Here is a 19,874-nt window from a genome sequence, read left to right on the forward strand (position 1 = left end):
TCTTCTCTTCTCTTCTCTTCTCTTCTCTTCTCTTCTCTTCTCTTCTCACCAAAAGCAAGCCAAATGGAGCCAGTGGAGTGGGCAAGGTCTTTCCAAGGGGGCCTGAAATAAGGGCTGGAAATGCAGTTCACAGATCTGATAGCCAGCCCTGATGGAATACTAATTCCGAACCAGAGGACTGCTTCACTTCAGCATTAAAATTCATTGCCTGGTTATTGTGATCTGTATAAAAGAGATAAGGGCACAGGGAACTCAAGGAGATGCTTGAGGAAAAGCAACAGGATTAAAAATAAGGACAAAGTGAAAAAGTAAACCAAACTGATGAGATGAGAAAAGAAAAGGAGCGAGGCAAAAGGCAGAAGTCAAAGCTTGACTTCTCACTGAACGAAGTTTGCTTTTGGGAAAGAGTGATCTTAAACAAAGCCAACTGCAGAGGTCAGGGATGCTATGAAAGCAGGAGGTTCCCAGGGATGTCACTGGAATACCGACAAGCAGAGTACGGAAAGTAGCCCTCATACAAATGGAGAACTGTAAGCCAGTCTCTGCACTGAGTGCATCCCACAGGCCAGTCAGCAGCTTTTCCACTCTTGACAGCAGAGCCTGGGCACAAGGGAAAGACACCTAAAAAAGGTAAGTAAGAAAAAAGCTTTTAAAAAAATAAAATACGTTGACCACCTTCTTTTACAAACAGAAATCTTATTTAGGAAAAAAAAATATTTTTTTTTCCAAATATAATTGAAATTTTTTCCCTTCCAGTGGGATGGATGTGTAGCACTTCTGCTTTATTTAGTCAGTCAACAATTCATTCTTCAGCAGTGGAAAGTACAGGTCAATCCTGAGTAATTTTTGCTTGAGCAAACTTTTGAAGCAGAAAATGAAATTAAAAGATTACTGGAAAATTATGTCTCATGCTGCAACAGTTATATGTACATACATTGGAATATTTATCAAGGTGGTATAAATTACAAGGAGCAAGGACACTTATTTCAGATGGGAAAATAAAATGGATTTACAAATCAGATTTACAAAAAGCCTGAAATCCTTCTATGTATTTCCAAGATATAACAAGAGAATTACAGAGACCTTGCCTTAAATTTTAAATCATTTAATTAAGGCTTTTCTCAGGAGCAGGGAGGAAAGATGGCGTAAATAAGAGATTGTTTTTGATTAAAGCTGTAAGTTTAAGATGTAGGAAAAATCACTTCAAGTCTGTAAACCAGATTTTCCAGTTTATAAGGAGGAATGAAAGTACAAGTTTTCAGTCATACATTGTGAATTCTGTACAAGGAGAAAGTTAAGCATCTGAAGGCACTTTCATTTTGGCAAACAGAGCAAAGATACAGATGCCAGAAAGGATGAATTTTTGTTCCATAAGGAATACACACTGTTAAAGCCTCAGCTGAAAAGCTGCACACAATTTGATCATGTGTGTTTGGAAAAGATTAGAGGAGAAAAGGACCATGTCCAAGGGAACAGTAAACTCACCTGATGAGAGAGAGCCCAGAGGAACCTTGGTGTGATTAACTTAGAAAAAAATGAGTGTTGCCATTGGAACAAGCAAATAAAAACTAGAGAGATCTAAAGAGATTTCAAGCAGAAGCTTAGAAAAAGAGATTTTTTTTCCTCTAAGAAAAGAGTGCTGACCTAAAGAAGTCTTTCAAGCACAATATTATGTCATTCTAGGACAGAGTCCCTTTCTCAGACTGACCGTATGCCAAAATATGTTTGGGGCAAGGGGTTTACAATTATTTCTCCAAAGAATAAGAAATAAGCAGAAGTTTGTGTTTTGAGGAAAACAGTGGAAAATGTAAGGAAATCAGAGCTTTTCATAGAAGGTTTTGTATTACTCCACAGGAGGCCGAACAGCAAAATTCAGCATTTTTCAGGCAGCAGACATCCCTCAAGTCTTGGTTTGAGTTTTAAGCACTCTACAGGGCACAGACACATTTCCTGAAGTTTGTTTTTAACTCCACTAAATTTCTAGATGCCTTTTACATGTTACAGGTAAATACCCTTAAACCTTCTCAAAACCAGCCGTGGCTTGTAGGGCAGCCCTTCTGCAGCAAAACAGATGGGATCTCAACTTGACTCACAGGACTGTTAGTCTGTACTTACAGGAGTAACAGGAGCCAGGTTTTACTGCTTCTGTCTGACCATGTTTTGTTTATTGATGTGGCTGAAGAGTTGGGGGGGTTAAACTCTCATAATAAAACAGTCTGTGACCCTTATTCCTCCGGATGTACCTATTAGATGGTTACAGATCAGCTGCTGAATCCAAGGAAAGCACCTACTTTGTTGTTCAGCCCAACCTGAGGAAACACATTAAGCTTCACCTACAGTTGCATCAGGTCAAGGAAGGCCTTTAAACACCAGTTTACCCCAATGTGATTTTTTTTTCCACTACAAACATCATAAATATTTAAGGATCACTCTTTAAAACAGGCATATTCATACCTCTATAAAACAAAATCTGGATGAGGCTGTTCTGATCACTGCAGCTGCTTACAGACAAGTCAGTAAGGCAAAAATTGCCACTTTTGCCCAGACAGAGCAAAACCCAGAAATCCCAGAACAGGAAACAATGTAGGCAGCAGTAACCAAAAGCTGGTAAAGATAGTACCACGTGCTGATAGCAGCACTGAAAATAGTAGTTGAAATCAGAATTTATTACAGGGTCAGAGAAACTCTACATAACATTTGAGCAGGACTTCACATCTTGAGAGTTTTGAGGAACTAGAGCCACTTGCAATGAATTATTAACTAAATATTAAGAACATGGATTCTTTTTCATCTCAAATCACCAGAGCTTGTAAAATAACTTCATAATGTACCAACTTCACTGGAGCTTCGACAGAAGCAGCTAATGACGGCTTGAATTTCCAGCAATACCCCTGGAAGCCAGTTTTGAGGTGTCAAAGCAGGACTTTGAGTATAGACAGAAATAATCAGGTTATGTGGATGTCTCTGAAGGAATTTATGCAATCCAAAATCCTGTGTTTCTGCATTAAATCCACATTTACCTGTCTCCTTCTCAGCTCGGCGAAGCTCCTCCTCCATTCTGCAGCTCCCTCTTGGAGAGGCACCAAAAGGGCAGCTTTTGGTCTTCCCAGCCTTTTGCCCTATGCTCTGTTCCCCAAACTGCTCTCTACACAGTTTCTAAGCTGTCCCAACTTCTGTAACACTCTGATCATCCCATACATCTCTATAAAAACATAGCTTGCCATGATTATCTTCCTATCCCATCTCTTTATGTCAACAGCTCTACTAAATTCTTTCATCTACTTACTCCTTTTCTTTTTTTCCTGGGCAATAATAATCTGGGCCTCGTCTTCAATGCTCTTTGTGTAATTTCTCTCATCTCTCAGGCATCCCTTCCCCAAAGCTGGATCCCTTGATTTAGCAGCTTCTGCCACACTCATACACCCTGCAGGCAGCACATACAACCACAATACTTACATTCCCTTCTGCTCACTGTGTTCCTTATTAATACTCTCTGCTATCAGTTGAGTAAGCTCACACATCTGACACCTGTTCCTGGTCCATTCAAATTCCCAGTCTCTGCTCAGTTGAATGTGTCCTTTCATTCTCCTGTCTCCATCAGCATGCCAGTTCCTGGCATCATCTCATTGTAACTTTGAGGCTTAGCCCCTTACAGCTGAGAACAAAAGAAGTTTCTCTTTAAATCAAAGAAATTACAAGTAATTCATAACTAAGACAATTTTTCCTCCCAGATCACAACAGTTTTGATAAATATTCTCATTTTAGGGGAACGAGCGTGGTTATTTTTTCTGTTCTCCAGTAAAATCATCAGCCAGAAATTTTTGTGACCACATGCTCCATGTCATTCTGTTGCTGTAAGATGGGAACAAGCACAGGTAGGCTGGGGGACAGCAGGGCTGTTCCTCCCACAGCAGTGCCAGCTTTCCCTGGCTTGGAGCTCCGAGTTACAGCCACACACATGGAAGCAGGAAGACACAGGCTGCTAGTCTGGACCAACAACTGACCCAGTTCAATAGACCAACTGGGTTTGTGAGTTAATCAAAGCTGAGGCCCTGACAGATTTAAAAGGAAAAAAACATGGGCAAAATCTTGGTTGTGCTTCAGTCAATAACAGGTCTTTTATTCCCTGTGGCTCTGAATTCTCAAAAGATTATGTGGCTCCAAGAAAACCACCATGTCAAAAATGCACAAATAATATAGTTAGTATTAAGAACAGCATGAGAACTGTGTTCTGTATTTTGGTTTATATTTGGTCTAACCATAGCCACATATATCTGTGCTGAAACATTCATCACATCTCTTCTACCAAGAGACTGGAAGTTTTTTTCCCCTTTCTCACCTTATTCTGCAAAGCCCTTTAAATCACAGCTCTAAGGGTCACAGAAACAGCTGGCACCTGTAACAGCACTGGAATTTAATCCCTAAAGAGGGACATACAAGCTTACATGAATCTTTAAACAAAGAGAAACTCAAAGAGTGAAGTTTACAGCAGGTGCTCCCTAGTGCAAAACAGCACCAACAAACCCAAAAAGGAATTTTAATGAAAAAAAAATTAATACAATACTAGAACAGTTATTCATTGACAAAATATTTCACGAGACAACAGAAGAAATAGGTAAGACAAAACAAAAATATAAAATACTTGGAAGTTTTTGTAAAACACTTGTTAAAACCTGGCACTGAAATAAGCAGTGCAAATAAACAAAAAGCTTAAAATAAATTGGCTTTCAATCACAGATTCTGTCCAAGCACATAGTTCTCACCACCAATCAGTTAAACTTTACATCTGCTGAGGAAAACTATGATAACAAACCACTGTTAAGCCCTATTCTCCAGGGCAGAAAGCCCCCAAAGAATCTTAAATTTCTGCAAGGGAGCACCAAGGTCCCATAGGTGAGGCAAGGGATGACAGAGGAGAGCACTGACATTTCACAGGCTGTTAAAGGATCCAACCTAACCTCAGCAGGAGTGGCAAATTCTGTATTTCAAAACCTCATTTATGGGATTAGATCCAGTGTACCATTCTAGACCACACTTTTCCCCCAGCCCCACACCTGTTAGCAGACTTTTACAATTTTTCAGTTTGGCCCATGGAGCAAAAATGATTAGAATTTATATGGATTTTAACCCTGTAACTTACTGTGAAGTTTAAAAATAACAGAACACTGGCCCTGTTCTTCAACAGTAATTAATTCCCTTTGAAGATGATGGAGAGACAGAAAAATTTGTGCATGTCTTCAGAGAAACTGGTCAAAAGAATGTGATACTCAATTCAAAGTCTTCTGGGAAGTCCCAACAAGCTCTGGATCTGACCCTTTTATGCCTCCAGAAAATGGCAACACCACACTTTCAAGCCAACAGCCACATATCCAAGCAAGACTGTGAGTTAAACTCAGTGTTTACAGACCACACCTCCAGCACTTGCACACTCTTGTGCGGCCTTTTTTCCACCACTCCATTTTTCAGCAGAACAGGGAAGTTTCCAGAGCAGTACCCAAGAATTAACCTGTAAAAACAGCACATTAATTTTGCATGCATTGTTAATTACTAATATATTTCCTATTAATAAAATATGAACAAGCATGCAGTGGTTAAATCTCAATCTCTTCAGAGTCAAATTCGAGCTGTTGGCTCTTTCATATCCCCTTTTTGTTTTTTCTGAAACAGAATTGCATCTCAGTCTGCATCTTCCCTGAACTCTCATCTGAAGCTCCCCTGTCCTCACAGCTGCAGAGAGCAGATCTTACAATGTCAGACTCAGGTCAGATTTCCAGGTTGTCCAGATAAAGTGCACACTCTCTCCATAGTTCCTGCCTTCGGCTGTGTACGGTGCAGACACAGAATAAACAGAGCAAGCAATAGCACTTTAGGGCAAACAAGTCCTAAACTATCTTAGGAAAAACAATTTTTATCCCCCACAGGAAATCACACAGCAATATTGTCTTCTGAAGTTTTACTCCTCATCCTTATAAAATAAATATTACATTTTCTCAAGCAGCATTATGATAGTCCACAAAATATTTTCTGCCTTACTTCAGCATGCAAAGTAGAAAAGTGTTTTAAATGGCTTATTGAAAGTTCCCTAAGTTCCGTTCTCAACCCCCCTGTGATGCTACTGTCCATTTCCCAGTGCAGAGTGCACAGTGAGCTCAGAGCTGAACAAGACAAGGTGCCTTCTCAAATTCCTTCTGGAAGCTGGCTGGTCACAGAACTTCACTTCGATGTTGCCATCGCTGAACGCCTCCCTCCTGCCTTCATCCGAGTCCGTGGCCTCTCTCTGGGAAGCACTTGGCTTTTGCCTTCTCATAGTAATCCCCGAGTTCCCCAGCTGCCTGGCTGGGGAGGTGTTTTCTTTCACAATGCAGAAGCAGATGGCAGACAAAAAGTTCTTCTTGAAGTTCTCGTTCATGAAAGCATAAACGATGGGGTTGCAAATAGAGTTGAAGAACCCTATGATCTGGACAATGGCAAAGATCATTTTGACTGTCACATCATCATACTCCTTTTCAAAGTTACCTGGAAAGGAGGAAAGAAATATGCTGTAAGCATGTAATGGCATAAATGCTTACTACTTAGCCCATTTATATCCAGTCTGGCATTAGAAGCTTTTGTTTAAAATCAACAAAAGACCTTGTTGGAAGCTCTCAATATTAGCAAAAGGGTTTCATCAAGGAGGAAAAATCAAGATCTATCACAGAGTCCTGCTTTGTACGTGTAATAACAGAATCAATTGAAAGAAGCAATTTATGAGCCAGAAAGCCCCATGGCCATGCAACATTAAGCCTCCAATTTGCTAAGTACAGGCCCTGTTCATTCCAGCTACTCTTTTTGCTCCAAGATTCATGTCCTATTAAATGTGTAAGTACTGGAACACCACTCCCTGTCTTGTCACTGACCACACACAGCTTCTTTCTCTGTGCTGACACAGATCAGCTCAAAGAGGTAAAAATGCATCATCTTGGTCACATCTCTCTCTTCTTAATCATTGAGATCACAGAGGACTCAGAATTTCTTGAATTCAAATACTCAGGGACCAGACTCTGGATAAATACTACAGAGGTTTATATGGCAAGTAAAACAAAGGCCTTGCAGCACCTGAAATAAATTCCTGAAATTAGCAACAAAAAGAGAGTAAACAGTGTTTTGGAGTGTTATGAACAACCTTAACATGGGACAATCCAATTTTAATAACCAGTGCTTGTGCAGGTCTGATTCTGCTCAGACAAACATCATTTAGTTCAGCTGACTGGCTGAACTACTGATTTATCTGCTACCATCCTATTTGTGATAGAAGACACAGAAACAGCTGCTGCTTTTGGCAAGTAGAGTACAATGACTACTGAAAACTTCCTCTTGCTCCTACACATAGCCTGCTGCACAGTCCCATGTGTCAGCCCAGCACCCATGGAGGACATGGGAGATGAAGAGAGAACAGGGTAAATAGCAGAAAGCAAGCATAACAAGCCTTGAGGGCATTTCCAAGACAATTTTCAGTCAAGACCACTGAAAAAGTTCAACTGCATTCATTGAGTATTATCACTACAATGTCCAGAATTTATATTTCCAATATGCCTACCCCATTAAAACCAGGGCAAGTGAAGGCACAAATATTTCATCAGTTTAACTCAAAACAGTTAAATTAAATTTAAATTAAAGTAGTACTTCAAGAAGGTTTATGCTCAGAAATAACTTTTACCTTCCAGCCAGGTACTTTTGACCTTTCAGCAAATGAGGGCAGCACAAAAGACATAAAAAAGAAAAAGAATATGCAGAGATATGCTCACCACTCCAATGGTCTTGGGTTTTTTTAAAGTCTTGTTAGGCCTAGCAAACCTCCTTTTCAGAACTGGATTATTTGCTGTACAAAATCAATGACAACTTCCTTTCTAAAGAGCTTACCTTCTAAAATAGCAGGTGGAGAGCTTGGGTTCCCTCCCACCCACCCACCCTGAAAAAAAAGCCCAATGCAAGACAAAGATTATATTTGTGGTTTGTTTTCTTTTGTGTTTTTTTGGTTTTTTGTTTAATTCACAGAGCAGGGAAGAAGAAGCATGACTGAAGCAAGTACACCCCATATAAAAGGGATCTCCCAAAAATATATAAGGTCCTTCCCAACCTAAATGATTTTATGATTCAGTAACAATAGGTTTTTTGAAATACACTCATTTTCCATGAGCACTGCAGGTATGTCTATCACCCACAGGCTTCAGAGCAATTCCTCTGTCACTGGCTATGTATCTCTATTCCAAGAGAGTGATCCAGGATTTATAACCACATCAGCCTTTGCCAGCAGGAGGTATTCTGTAGCTGAATACCACAGCAGCACTAGCTTGTCACAACCTGTATTTCCATCATAAAAAAAAAGACCCAAAAAAACCTAAGAAAGCCTTTCTTGTATGACACATGGCAGGTACTCACTGTATTCTATCAGCATGTGAATCACGTGGAAGGGGGCCCAACAGACTGCAAAGAGAAACACCACTGTCACCATCATAACAATTGCCCGCTTCTTCTTCCTGAAATTGCACCAAGACATTCCACACTGAGTCACCAAGCACTGACTGGCAGTTCAGATGTCTCTCCTCAACTTACAGCTGGAACTGTGCTCTGATGGCTGCAGACGCAAACAAAACCCTCGAAGAATGCTCAAAATTCCCTTGGAAACAAAAAATGCAACATCATATAAATCTGGTACATCAATGAGCACCTTTTATTTCTCCCTCTGGGGAAAGGAGTGCACTTTGTAGCTGCAGCAAGACATGACACGAGTATATCTTGCAAGGTATTTTAAACTCTGTTCAAGCACATGCAAATAATTCCAAGAGTAAGAGATGGGGGGAAAGACATGAAATTCCATTAATTGCACAAGAAACAAGAGTCGTTTCCTAGATCTTGGTGTTGATTACTCAGAGAATTTGACAGAGAGTGAGTGCAACTGCATTCAACCTTTGCTGGTAGGTGAAGTTCTAGGGGAAAAAAAGCAACAAACACACTCCCTGCCTCAACTGTAATATTTCACAAACTCAGGGAATACATAACTTTATCCTCATATATAAGTCATACAACTGCATTTATAGATTCCAAGATGGATCTCTCACTTGAGCCAGAGGAGCAGCAATTCACTGGTAGCAGTTAGAGGTTCTTGGGCCACTGTGTGAAACTAAACTGAGGAGTAGCCTGAAGAACCTGTCACCTTAAGTCCTGTGAGATTGCACTCTCCTCCAGTTCTCATGTGCAGGTGTCTGCCTCCTTAGGCACTTTGTTAAACAAATACCTAAGGAAATCATTTATCTTTAATCTGCTTGCCAGGATTCTCCTTGCAGTCAATACTTAATGCTCAATGAACAGAACTGCTGGGGGTTTGCAGCACATCAGGCAGATCAATTTGCCAAATGAAAGATAAAAATCATGAGGCCATATTAAAGGCAGCCCATATTTAGTGCTAAACAGCAAAGTTGATAACTATTGATTTTGGTGGCTTTTCACACAGAGCACTCCCATCTGGGCAGTCTCCCATCAACACATGCAAACACTTTAAAATCTCTATCAAGTTGTTGTTCAGAATCTGAGAATTGTATAAAGAACTTTCCATAGAAATAATGTAGCAGCATTTTCCCCAAGTCATCTTCTAACTGATGGCCTCCATCCTTTAAAAATGAGCATTTCACAAAGAGATTTAACAAAAGGACTTCAGTCCCAAAGTGTAGCTGCACCATACTTCGAAGAAAACAATCTGGTTAGATTGCCTTAAATTGAGTATCTAAGTGTTAAATAACTGACTGGTTTTGAAAAATTGGTCTGTGCTTGTAGACTTCCCAACAGATAAGGAAATACAGTTTTTGGGGTTTTTGCAGTGGTTTTAAAGAACTTCCAGGGGGGAAAAAGTCTTTCTAGAAGTCAAAGTTCCATGTGTATTTTGCTTACCAACCTTGATATTTTGGACATTTCACTCCCGTGAATGGTTTGAAGAACTGAAGCATCTCCCACTCGTTTCTTAATCCAGAGTTCATAGCCAATTTTTGTGTACAAAAAAAGCATCAACATCAGTGGAAGAAGGAAGAGTATAACAAGAATGAAGGTCGTGTACATCTTCTGATAGATCGGACTGGCCCATTCTTCCAAGCAACAAACATACACTTTTTCATACAGAAAGTCATATTTAACCTGTAACAAGTGCAAAGAAGATGAGTCACTGAATTGTTTACCCCAAGTGTAAAAGCCAAGCACCTTCAAATATTCCTTGCTCTTAACAGAACAACCACAATTCAAGAGACTTTTCAAAGTGGTAAAAATTCTTCCAAATGCTTTTCCACATCAAATGTTGGGTTGATACAAAATGGTAAAAAAAAAAGGTCAGGACGTGCTCTGATTTGCACTTCAAAGGAAACCTTGCCTATGCATTTTACAGGTGAAGATGGTACAGAAACCTCAAATATTAGTCACTTAAAAGAAAGAAAATGGTTAAAGTTCAGACTCACTAGCAGCAGATTCTGCCAAGCCTTTCTTTTAACCTCCAAAAATGTACAGTAACTCGTCAGCTATAATGACTGGCTAACTAATTTTAAACTAAGCACGGTTTTTCCAGATCTTGGGGAACATTTTGCAATTCTGAAACAGTAATCTAAGTCCTACATTGCTGTGTGCCAGTGCACCTGTAAACCAAGAGGAAGCCACAGTGACAGTCACAGATGTAATTAGAGCTCTTTGACACAATCAGGGAGGGCAGACGTGACTAGTCCCTATTGCAAGTTCTAATCCTCAGTGTTTCTCATGCTAGCACACAAAACAGAAGCTCCATCTCTCTTATTCCCCTCTAATTTCATTGGAGTTGATTCAATTTCATTGCTAAAGGCCCCAAAAGATGCAGTGTAAGATGTAAATTCCCATTTCACACTGCCATACCTCCAGCCGTTGCACGTGCCACATGGGTGACCCGACAATAAGAGCCAGCAACCAGACTATGCCTGTAAACAAACACAGCTTTTAATGATTTGCACAACAAGCAGGGTAAGTTTTGGTATGAACAGTTCTACAGCCTCATCTTTGAAAAGTCAGGCAAGGTAGAAAATTTCAATAAAGAAAATCTGGCAACGTCCAGAACAACATCTCTTTTGTTCTCGGGTTTCTGTGTCTCAAACCACCTTCAACTCTTGGTATTCAAGTGGAAAAGCCACTTAATTTGCTTGAGCAGCGTTGTGTAAGTTCTCTGTGTAACAATGGAAGGACCATTTAGCTGTGACATTGCTTCAGCAGGGCTTGTACCTTTCGAAACTTTCCTTAAAAAAAAAAAAAAAAAAGAAAAAGAAAAGGCTGCTAAAGGTTTATCAGAGGCTTTGTTAAGGACATTTTTGGCTACAGATGCTAAGCCTGTTGTGAGGGTTTTGGCTTGTTATTACTATATATATAAGCACTATTCTTGAGCTATTTTATGAACATCACAACTTACTAACTGGTCCTGTCAGTGCCTTCTGTCATGCCCTCCACACTGAAGAATATTTCTTTACATACATGAACACTGGAGATGCTTAAAATCTTACCAAGCATCGTGAAAGCTCTTTTATTGGTGTACTGCCACTTCATTTTTAGTGGATGCACAATTCCCTGGTGTCTTTCCACAGCAATGCAGGTCATTGTAAGGATCTCAGTGACGATGGCAGTGGACTGAACAAACGGCACCATCTTGCAAGCGAAGGCCCCTGCAATGATCAGCAAGTCAGGTATGCAACTGCTGCACTGCATGAAACAGCTGTTGATACTAAACTCCATGGCTAGAAAGAGCAGACTGAGATTCTCAGATTTATTTTAGCATCTAAACTGCTAACTCACCTATTTAAGCTATTCATCAAATGCAGCTTTCAGCAGTCATTCTTTGTTGCACACACTGCGTCTGCTAAAACCAAGAGTTCTAAGGACACGTTCACTGGCTCTGTAGCAGCTGGACATTTATTCCCATTTGACTTTTGACCACATCTTCCATCATCTGTTTTCAAACATGCCAAGTCACAGGGATATTCATTATTTTTTTTATCTTGGCAGATAACTCTCCAGTTCTACGAAGATTTAAAAGCTTACCTTTTCTGCTGTTGCAAATACATTCCTTATGCTCTTTTAAATAGCACTCTGTTTGCACACTTTGGCACTTAATGCATCATCCTGCCAAGTGAGATATACAGAGGAGTCCTCTATGAGGCATAGTATAACATAGGAGGAAAAATTCAACCTCCTCATCATCTTTCTGTTCTCCCTCTTCCCTGATTAACACATTAGGTTAATGACACTGTCCAAATCAAATGCAATTTCCTGCCTGCATTTTCAAAGTTGTACAGGTTCCCATTGTATTTCTGTATCTTCAGGTTTTATTGCTGCTACAGCTTCTCAAAAGCACATGTTCAATTCTTAACATATTGGTGATTCTCCATCAGTCACCCTCAAGTCCCTACCTTCTCAGAAGCTGGTATAAATTATTCTCTCAAGAATCTTATGTTAATGCCCTTCCCAATCTACTGCTCATTTACTCATTTTCTGACCCCGAGATATTTTTTATGTCCACATTCTCACAGTTCCCTCACACTCTTACACTTCAGTATCAGCTATTTATCTCACCAACAGTTATTTTCCTTACCTGATCATCAGCTATACCTTACTCACATACAATCCATAAACTCAAAATAGCTAAAGGAATATCTGATCCAATTTTAAGTCAAGCTTTAGGATGCTACAGACACCTTAAGCAGATGTTAATGAAATGTTTAAGCCCCTATTTCACTAAAGAAAGGAGCTCAAGTTTGAGTGCTGGAGCAGTGGCAAAATCAAAACCAAAAAACTAAAACAAACCCTCCCAAACTTTCACCATATGTTATTTCTTACAGTTTGAAAAAGGCAAGATTAAACCAAGTTAAGTCCACTTGAACTATACTGCATTATAAGGATTTCCCTGTGATGCACTGAAGTCCCAGCATTCCCAGATATTTTTAGGAAGCAAAGAAGTATCACTCTATTACTCTACTTAAGTAACAATACAAGACAGTGACTTTCACTGAAGTAACATCAGCCTGGTGAAATTTCCAGTTTGTGCCCCACTATTCAAGGGACAAAGAGAATACCCGAGTTCAGAAGGCAGTAACTCCCCAAACTCCCAGATTTTCACTGCCTTTTACTGGTGCCCCCTCACTTTCTTCCCAGTAACTCCACTGCCAAAGAGCACAGACTGCCACTATGCCTTTAGCTGAACTCCCAGGAGGAAAGGCTGCAAAAAACCCTATTTCATCTCTTCGAAAACAAGCACACATAAAGTGATCATATACATATATATATATATATATATACACATATATATATATATACTTTTACATATATAAAAGTAACTGGTAAAAAAGTAGCAGAAGTAAAAGTCAACATATCACCTGCAGATTGACCCGACTGAGCTGGACAAGGAGGGACAGAAATGGGAAACAAAAGGATGTTTTTCATCAGACAGAGTTGGCTGAAAAATAATATAACTCTGCTTAGCTTCCAAAACTTTCATTATTTTATTTAAAAATATGTTTATTTATAAATACACGCCAGCCACTCCAAACTGCTTAGATAACTACTAAAGGCTTCCTCCAAGTCTTTTAATACGCTAAATTATGTTTTCAAACTACAAACATTATCAGCTTTTGTACACATGGAAAAGGAAACACATTGCTAAATAAGGTAACTATAAGAATGGTGTGTCAAAGGCACATATTAAAAACACGTCAAGCTACTTTTCGCGTTTCAAATATTTCTGTTTTTAACACAAAGTAACAGAAGATTTTAAAGGAATATACTGGCTAACATCTTTTTTCTAACCAAGCTGGTAAAAATGTAGCAGTTTAGAACATTGTCTGGAGATTATATGGTTGAACAGATAGTATTATTCAAGTCTTCTTTCCCTGCACTAGCAGGACTGCTACATATTGTAGTTATTTGTATCAGGTACTGTGCCCTTGTCATGATACACTCAGCTACAATAAATCAACTTTAGATTAAGAATACAGTGAAGTTCTGTATCTTCCAATCAATCTGAAAACAAAAACAGGTTTGCTTTCCTATCTTCACGACAAAGGCACTTCAATTACTTTACTATTTATTTCTTTTTAAGTAACCCATTGTTCAAAACGTAATTTCAGATCCTACCTAAAGAGGACAATTTGTGATAGAATAACACACAAACATAAAGAACAAAAGTTCACTTCAGTGAGTTTCAGTCTGGATTATTTTAAGCTTTCCCATTGCCTAGTTTTAGCACAAAAGGCATCTCAAAATACTTAATGCACTGGAACTGTGTTCATTTCTGCATTGGAGGCAGTATAGAAAAGTGTTGACTTTTCTGAATAATTTAAATAATAATAATACTTTAATTAATACCTTATATATGTATCAAAGTGTTTAACTTTCTACCAGGTAAGCACACACTTTCAGTAGACTGCCAGTCAAGGCAGCACTGCAGCATTTAATACTGATCATTTCCTACTGGGAAAGAAAATGATTTGCAGCAGAACACTGGGAAAGGAAATAACCAATTGCTTTTCTTCTTCAAGAATCTGAGAGGTTCCCAAAAGCATTCCTCATGCACTGCTAAAACTTGCATAGATTATTCAGGCAATGATTAGTTTTCCCCAATGATAACACATTCAGAAGTCTGAAAATACAAATGTTACTCCCTTAAACAATGCTTCGTGCCTTCATTATAGTATGTTGTGCCTGCAACTGTGATTTATCCATTTCAACACCCATTTAAAAGATCAGGTTTTTATTTTTTAGGGTAACAAAAGTAAAATTCTGAAACCATCCTCTGATAAAAGTAGTACAGACAACAAGTAGAACAAGTGTGGGTTTTTTGACAGAGTCAAAGATATAAATCTCAAGACAGACTCACCAAGAGGGAGCCAAGCAGGACATGGCAAACACATCCCTGATTCACTTGATGCCAGGCAGAGAATGCCATGTATTTCTACCAAGAAAAGGGACATAATCACCACCCCATATGAAACACTAATCAATCGATCTGCATCCTAAAACTTGTTTTATTTCTTTGCCTGATTAATGCAACAGTAAATATTTCACATCAGTGTGTTTCATATTTATGCTAATTACTGATCTGCACAACTTGCAGCAAGAAATTCCCTCTGCTCAATATGCAAGATTCCTTTTGTCAGCATTCTTTTGCAAAACATCCTGCCAATATATTACATACAGAAAAGCCTATTATTTCCTTTACTGAGGCCTTCACTGTATAACCCTTTCTCAAACCATCTTCATACAGAATTTTACTCCTGCCTCTACGCAGGAGCAAGTACCCCATAATACACAATATTAGGACATGGAGAAAGAAGGATAAGGTAAGTTACACCAACACAGATAGAGCTACAAAAATCACCCTGCTCTTAACAGAAGCAGATCAATCCCAGGGTATAACCTCTTGCAGTGCAGAAGGCAAATGAGGAGTGTTGCTGTGTCCCTGATCTGACTTACAGCAACTCTTAAGACAACTGAAATTGGGAAGTTTGAAAAAAGAAGATTCAAGTTACTCCACGTCTCATGTCCAGCTTCCCTGTCTAGCACTGACCCTTGTGGCAAGACAGCAGTTTTGAGTATTTGGAAACTATTCGGCATCAAAGAACACTCCAGAAAACAGAGTGAAGAAGTTTCTAATGTTCCCCTGAAGAATACTGAGGTATCACAGGATATCAGATACAAAAGGCCCAATGATTTCCATCGCTAAGATGCAGCTTTCATCCCTCAGAGAGGAATGTTTACATGTTACAACACAGGAAAGTTGTAAGTGAGGTAACACACTGCTTGACACAAGACATTTGGCAAAGAACAGAAAGCACTTTAAAGACTGCACTGGGTAAAAGATGCCACTTATTTTTCAACCAAGTCTTTAGGGAAGAGGAAACTGTCATCTCAAGGAGCACCAAATACGACAGATACCTACAGAATATCCATCCCTCTGAGTGGCAGCTGGAGGCCAGAAAAGATACACGAGGGCATCTCAAATGCCCTGTGTTCAGGAGTGCCTCAGGTGACTCACCACTCCCCAAGAGACAGGGAAAGTCACCCTCTGACACCTGTCTTGAGAACACATATTCTACTTGATAAGACACAAAATCCACAAGAAAGATGGAGCATAGCACCAGCTGTACCATAACCTCAAGTTCTGCCCTTATCTTCTGCCAGGGCTGTTCTGTTACACAACCCTGAAGTGACTCTCCACTTGCCCCAGGCAGCTCTGTAAAGACAGCACTACTGTTCAGATAACTAAGCAGTGTCAGAAAATAAAGCAACTCCCATCATATTTGATGCTGAGACAAAAGCCAAAATTTATCTTTGATAGTGCTGCCACCAGTGTGACGAGACCACTACTGCTGCCTCTCACCTATGATCATATGAGGGTAAATCCTCAACTGCTCCAGCTTGCACCAAGACATACCATTGCTGAAAGCATCCGTTTCCTCTCACTTGAGTTCCCATTGCACCTTTCTTACCCATAAATATGATCCCAGTGATCATTTATGCCAGAGCCACAATTTTCATTTTCTTCCACACTACAGAGATTAGCTTGCAGGGTTTTCATTAAAAGTTCCCCTAGAAATCACAACCATTTCAGCTGCAAAGTTTAAATTTGGAAATTAAATCATGTACTGCCACTGTTACAGCCTCACACAGCTACAGAGATTATTAAGAGTTCAGAGAGTCAAAAGTAAGGCCAATTCACCTTAGTCAATATGGTGCTGCTTCCAGTTGCTGCCTATATAGAGCTAAAGGGACTGTGTTAATGCTGCATAATAACCAGGCACACTGAGGCACACACTCAGTTTTTTAACTGCAGGTGAAGTTAGGGTGCAAACAAATCAAGATATAAAGTGATTGGCTGCTCAGAATCCCAAATATATTTCTAGGATCAACTGTCTCAGGATGCACCACTTCTTTCAGCAAGGATGTATTACAAGTCAAATCCCCTTACCTACAACAGTTGGAGCTTGCACTACTCAGCAGTGCTGCATTAAGGCGGACGAGAATAAGATTTTTCAGACTACGAAATGAAAGGCAGAAGGCAAAATAAACCAGCAAATCTAGCAAGGAAAAGACTCCTCCGGGACTGGCAGGCTCTGATTTGCAGTACAACTGTAACCACCAGTCACGCTTCACAGTGTAAGACTTGCAGTCAGACACCCTTGGGATACCATCAGTTCATGTCTCATTTATTTTCCTCAATTTTACATCACACCCCCTGCCCCCAACAGTGCAAGATTAACGCCCATCAATGATGTTACTTATTATGTCCTCCCAATACTCTGTCAGTTAGTTATCTTACCAGGACCATAAAGGTTGCTATCAGTGTCAAAGGGACTTATAGATTCACTTGGACTGAAGATGCTCTAGCACAGCAAAGAGGGAAGGCAAAAAGCACAGTAAACCCCACAGAGCAACATATTTTAAGATATTTGTTGCAACTATGCTGCACCTTTTACAGACTACTGCTAGAGTTTTGTCAAGCATCCTCATGAAGAGAAGGGAAATGCAAACACACCTATTTTCTCAATACTGTTCCACCTGCCTGTGCTCTAATCTGCTGTAATTCACCCCACATGGGGGCTTCATCCCACCCAACTTTACTTGATTCTGGTCAGATGTGTGGTCAAGCTGACAGACCAGAGCTTTCCTTAAGAGAGAGAAGAATCACACTTCTTATCTTTAAGGAAAGCTACTTAATTCAGTCCTCTCTCCCCTGTATGTGAGATCACTTGATGTCATCAGTAATTACTGCTGTGTTCTTCTGGGAGGAAGGAGACTGGAATTACAACAGTCAAAAGTAAGGCACAGCAGTACAGCTGTCAGTTTATCCCATGATTTTTAGTTACACATGCTAATTAGTTTTAGGGCTCAACATCTGTACTATCTTAAACCAAAGTTTACCTCCCCCAAAGAAGCTCATAAGAAAACAGCACAGCTGTCCTTACTAGCAGTAGCCCCAGGGGTGTTATATTCATCGCTTCTCCCAGAAAGTTCCTGTTTTTCAGATAAAAATAAAGCCCATTTCTCCCTGGGACAGGTATCAGTGTGCTTCTCAAGTCTCCTCTGACCTGTCAATTCCCATCCTGCATTCCAGACTGTGGGAGGTACTGGAAGTAAATCTCCATGTTCTGAAGGTAACCTTCACTGTCTCCCAACAACAGGAGCACAGGAAGCCTTGGAAATTGAACCATAAATGTATCACTTTATCAATATCTTTTCTGTTCATGTTGAAATATTCTGAAAAATATTTCAATTTGTGGTTGTGAGTGATATTGTCTGCTACTTGCTGCATGATATTGTTTGCTACTTGCTGCAAAACCTCCCTTTTATTTTTCCACTTATAACTGTCCAATGCTATTTTAAGAAGAAGAAAAAGAAGATAAATGCAATGTGCAGTCTTACTGCACCTTTGGCTGTTCTTTACTGCTTTGGAGATGGGATATGTAGAAGAGAAAAAAAAAAACAAAACACACTTTCTGGGCATCAGGGAAGCCTTGGCCAAAGGTCCTTCACATCAACAGGAATACAACATATTTCCCAAAAAACAAGAATTGAAAAAAAAAAAAAAGTAATTATTTCAACAGAAATTCTGCATGTTCTGTCACTCCCCTGTTTCTCCAAGGACATTCCTTTTCCTCAGAAAAGGTTATGAAGGTATGTCTCCGAGCTGAGGAACTTAAGCTGAATAAAGACTGATATTTCACTTGCCAGGCAGATTTCATTACTTAGAAAAGAAAAAAAAGAGACAGTATGGCAAGACCTCCTCGTCAGCACCACACAACGACCCGTTTGCCAAACACACACTACAACTTTTAAGGAATACAAGCAGGAGAGCGCGCTGGGTTTAACACAACGTGAGGGAGGGAAGGAGTGGGGATCCCTCACGGGGGGGTGCGGGAATCAGAGGGGATCCCTCACAGGCGGCAGGAAGGAGAAGGGGATCCCTCACAGACGGCGGGAAGGAGAAGGGGATCCCTCACAGGCGGCGGGAAGGAGGAGAGTCCCTCAAGGAAAGAGGGAAGGAGAAGGGGATCCCTCACAGACGGCGGGAAGAAGGGTCCCTCACGGAAGGAGGGAAGGAGAAGGGGCTCACTCAGGGAAGGAGGGAAGGAGAAGAGGGTTCCTCACAGACAGCAGGAACGGAGGTCTCGGTGTTGGCGCTGCCACAAGCGCTGCCCCCTCATCGTCCGCCCCGCCGCCACCTCCCTGCAGCCCGGCCCGGCCCGGGACCGCCCGGCCCGCCCCCGGCACCCACCGCCGAGCCAGTTGGAGGAGATGTTCTGCAGCATGGTGAAGGGGACGCAGAAGAAGGCGATGAGGAGGTCGCTGAGCGCCAGGGAGCAGATGAAGATGTTGGTGACGGTCCTCATGGCTTTGCTGCGGGTCACCACGTAGAGCACCAGGCAGTTCCCGAAGAGCGCCAGGGCGAAGATGAGCACGCAGATGAGGACGAAGGCCACCTTGGTGCGCCCCGGCAGCTCCGGGATGTACACCAGCGGTTGCAGCCCGTAGAGGGTGATGAACTGCTCCCGCGTCACGTTGTTGTCCCGCAGGAGCTGCGTGAACTGCTCCGGGGTGATGTTCAGGGACCGCATCGCGCCCGCTCGGGGACCGACTCCCTCCTCAGCCGCCTCAGCGCGGCGGCCCGCGCCTCGCCATCGCCGGACCGCCGCCCTCCGGCGCTCAAGCCTGCCCGAACCCGGCGGCGTGCAGGGGAGGTAGGGGCGCGCAGAGCCGGGATCAGCCTGGGGGCGACGGGGCGGCGGCGGCACCGCCGCGGCCACAAACTTCGAGCGGCGCCGCCCGCGGCCGCGGCCAGGGCGGGCGGG

At 41.2% G+C, this 19,874-nt stretch overlaps 2 protein-coding genes across 7 annotated transcripts in view; both read right to left on the reverse strand.

Moving 5' to 3' along the window:
- Positions 1 to 4,611, reverse strand: part of TNIP3 (TNFAIP3 interacting protein 3) — a 58,648-nt gene extending 54,037 nt beyond the window's left edge. The window contains exons 1-2 of one of the 5 annotated variants that reach the window (XM_027658890.1): positions 4,340 to 4,611; positions 3,021 to 3,655 (exon numbers count right to left, since the gene is read on the reverse strand). The gene's annotated coding sequence lies outside the window, so the exon portion shown is untranslated. Of the gene's footprint in view, positions 1 to 3,020 lie in introns of all 5 variants that reach the window. The other 4 variants (XM_027658891.1, XM_027658892.1, XM_027658893.1 and 1 more) reach the window with 4 other exon arrangements.
- Positions 4,612 to 4,649: 38 nt separating this feature from the next.
- On the reverse strand, positions 4,650 to 19,778 carry QRFPR (pyroglutamylated RFamide peptide receptor). 2 transcript variants are annotated; one of them, XM_027658883.1, is made up of 6 exons: positions 19,301 to 19,778; positions 11,538 to 11,696; positions 10,903 to 10,964; positions 9,929 to 10,164; positions 8,419 to 8,516; positions 4,650 to 6,516 (listed from the first exon to the last, which is right to left on the reverse strand). In XM_027658883.1, exons 1-6 carry the CDS (start codon positions 19,638 to 19,640, stop codon positions 6,113 to 6,115), a joined length of 1,299 nt encoding a protein of 432 aa, XP_027514684.1. In that variant the 5' UTR covers positions 19,641 to 19,778; the 3' UTR covers positions 4,650 to 6,112. The 2 variants fall into 2 exon arrangements, with proteins under 2 accessions (XP_027514684.1, XP_027514685.1); XM_027658884.1 differs by having other exon boundaries at positions 6,403 to 6,516; positions 8,419 to 8,463.
- Between the last annotated feature and the right edge of the window lie 96 nt (positions 19,779 to 19,874).

This window comes from Corapipo altera, unplaced genomic scaffold (assembly GCF_003945725.1).
Source record: "Corapipo altera isolate COAL_440 unplaced genomic scaffold, ASM394572v1 255, whole genome shotgun sequence".
Lineage (NCBI taxonomy): Eukaryota > Metazoa > Chordata > Aves > Passeriformes > Pipridae > Corapipo > Corapipo altera.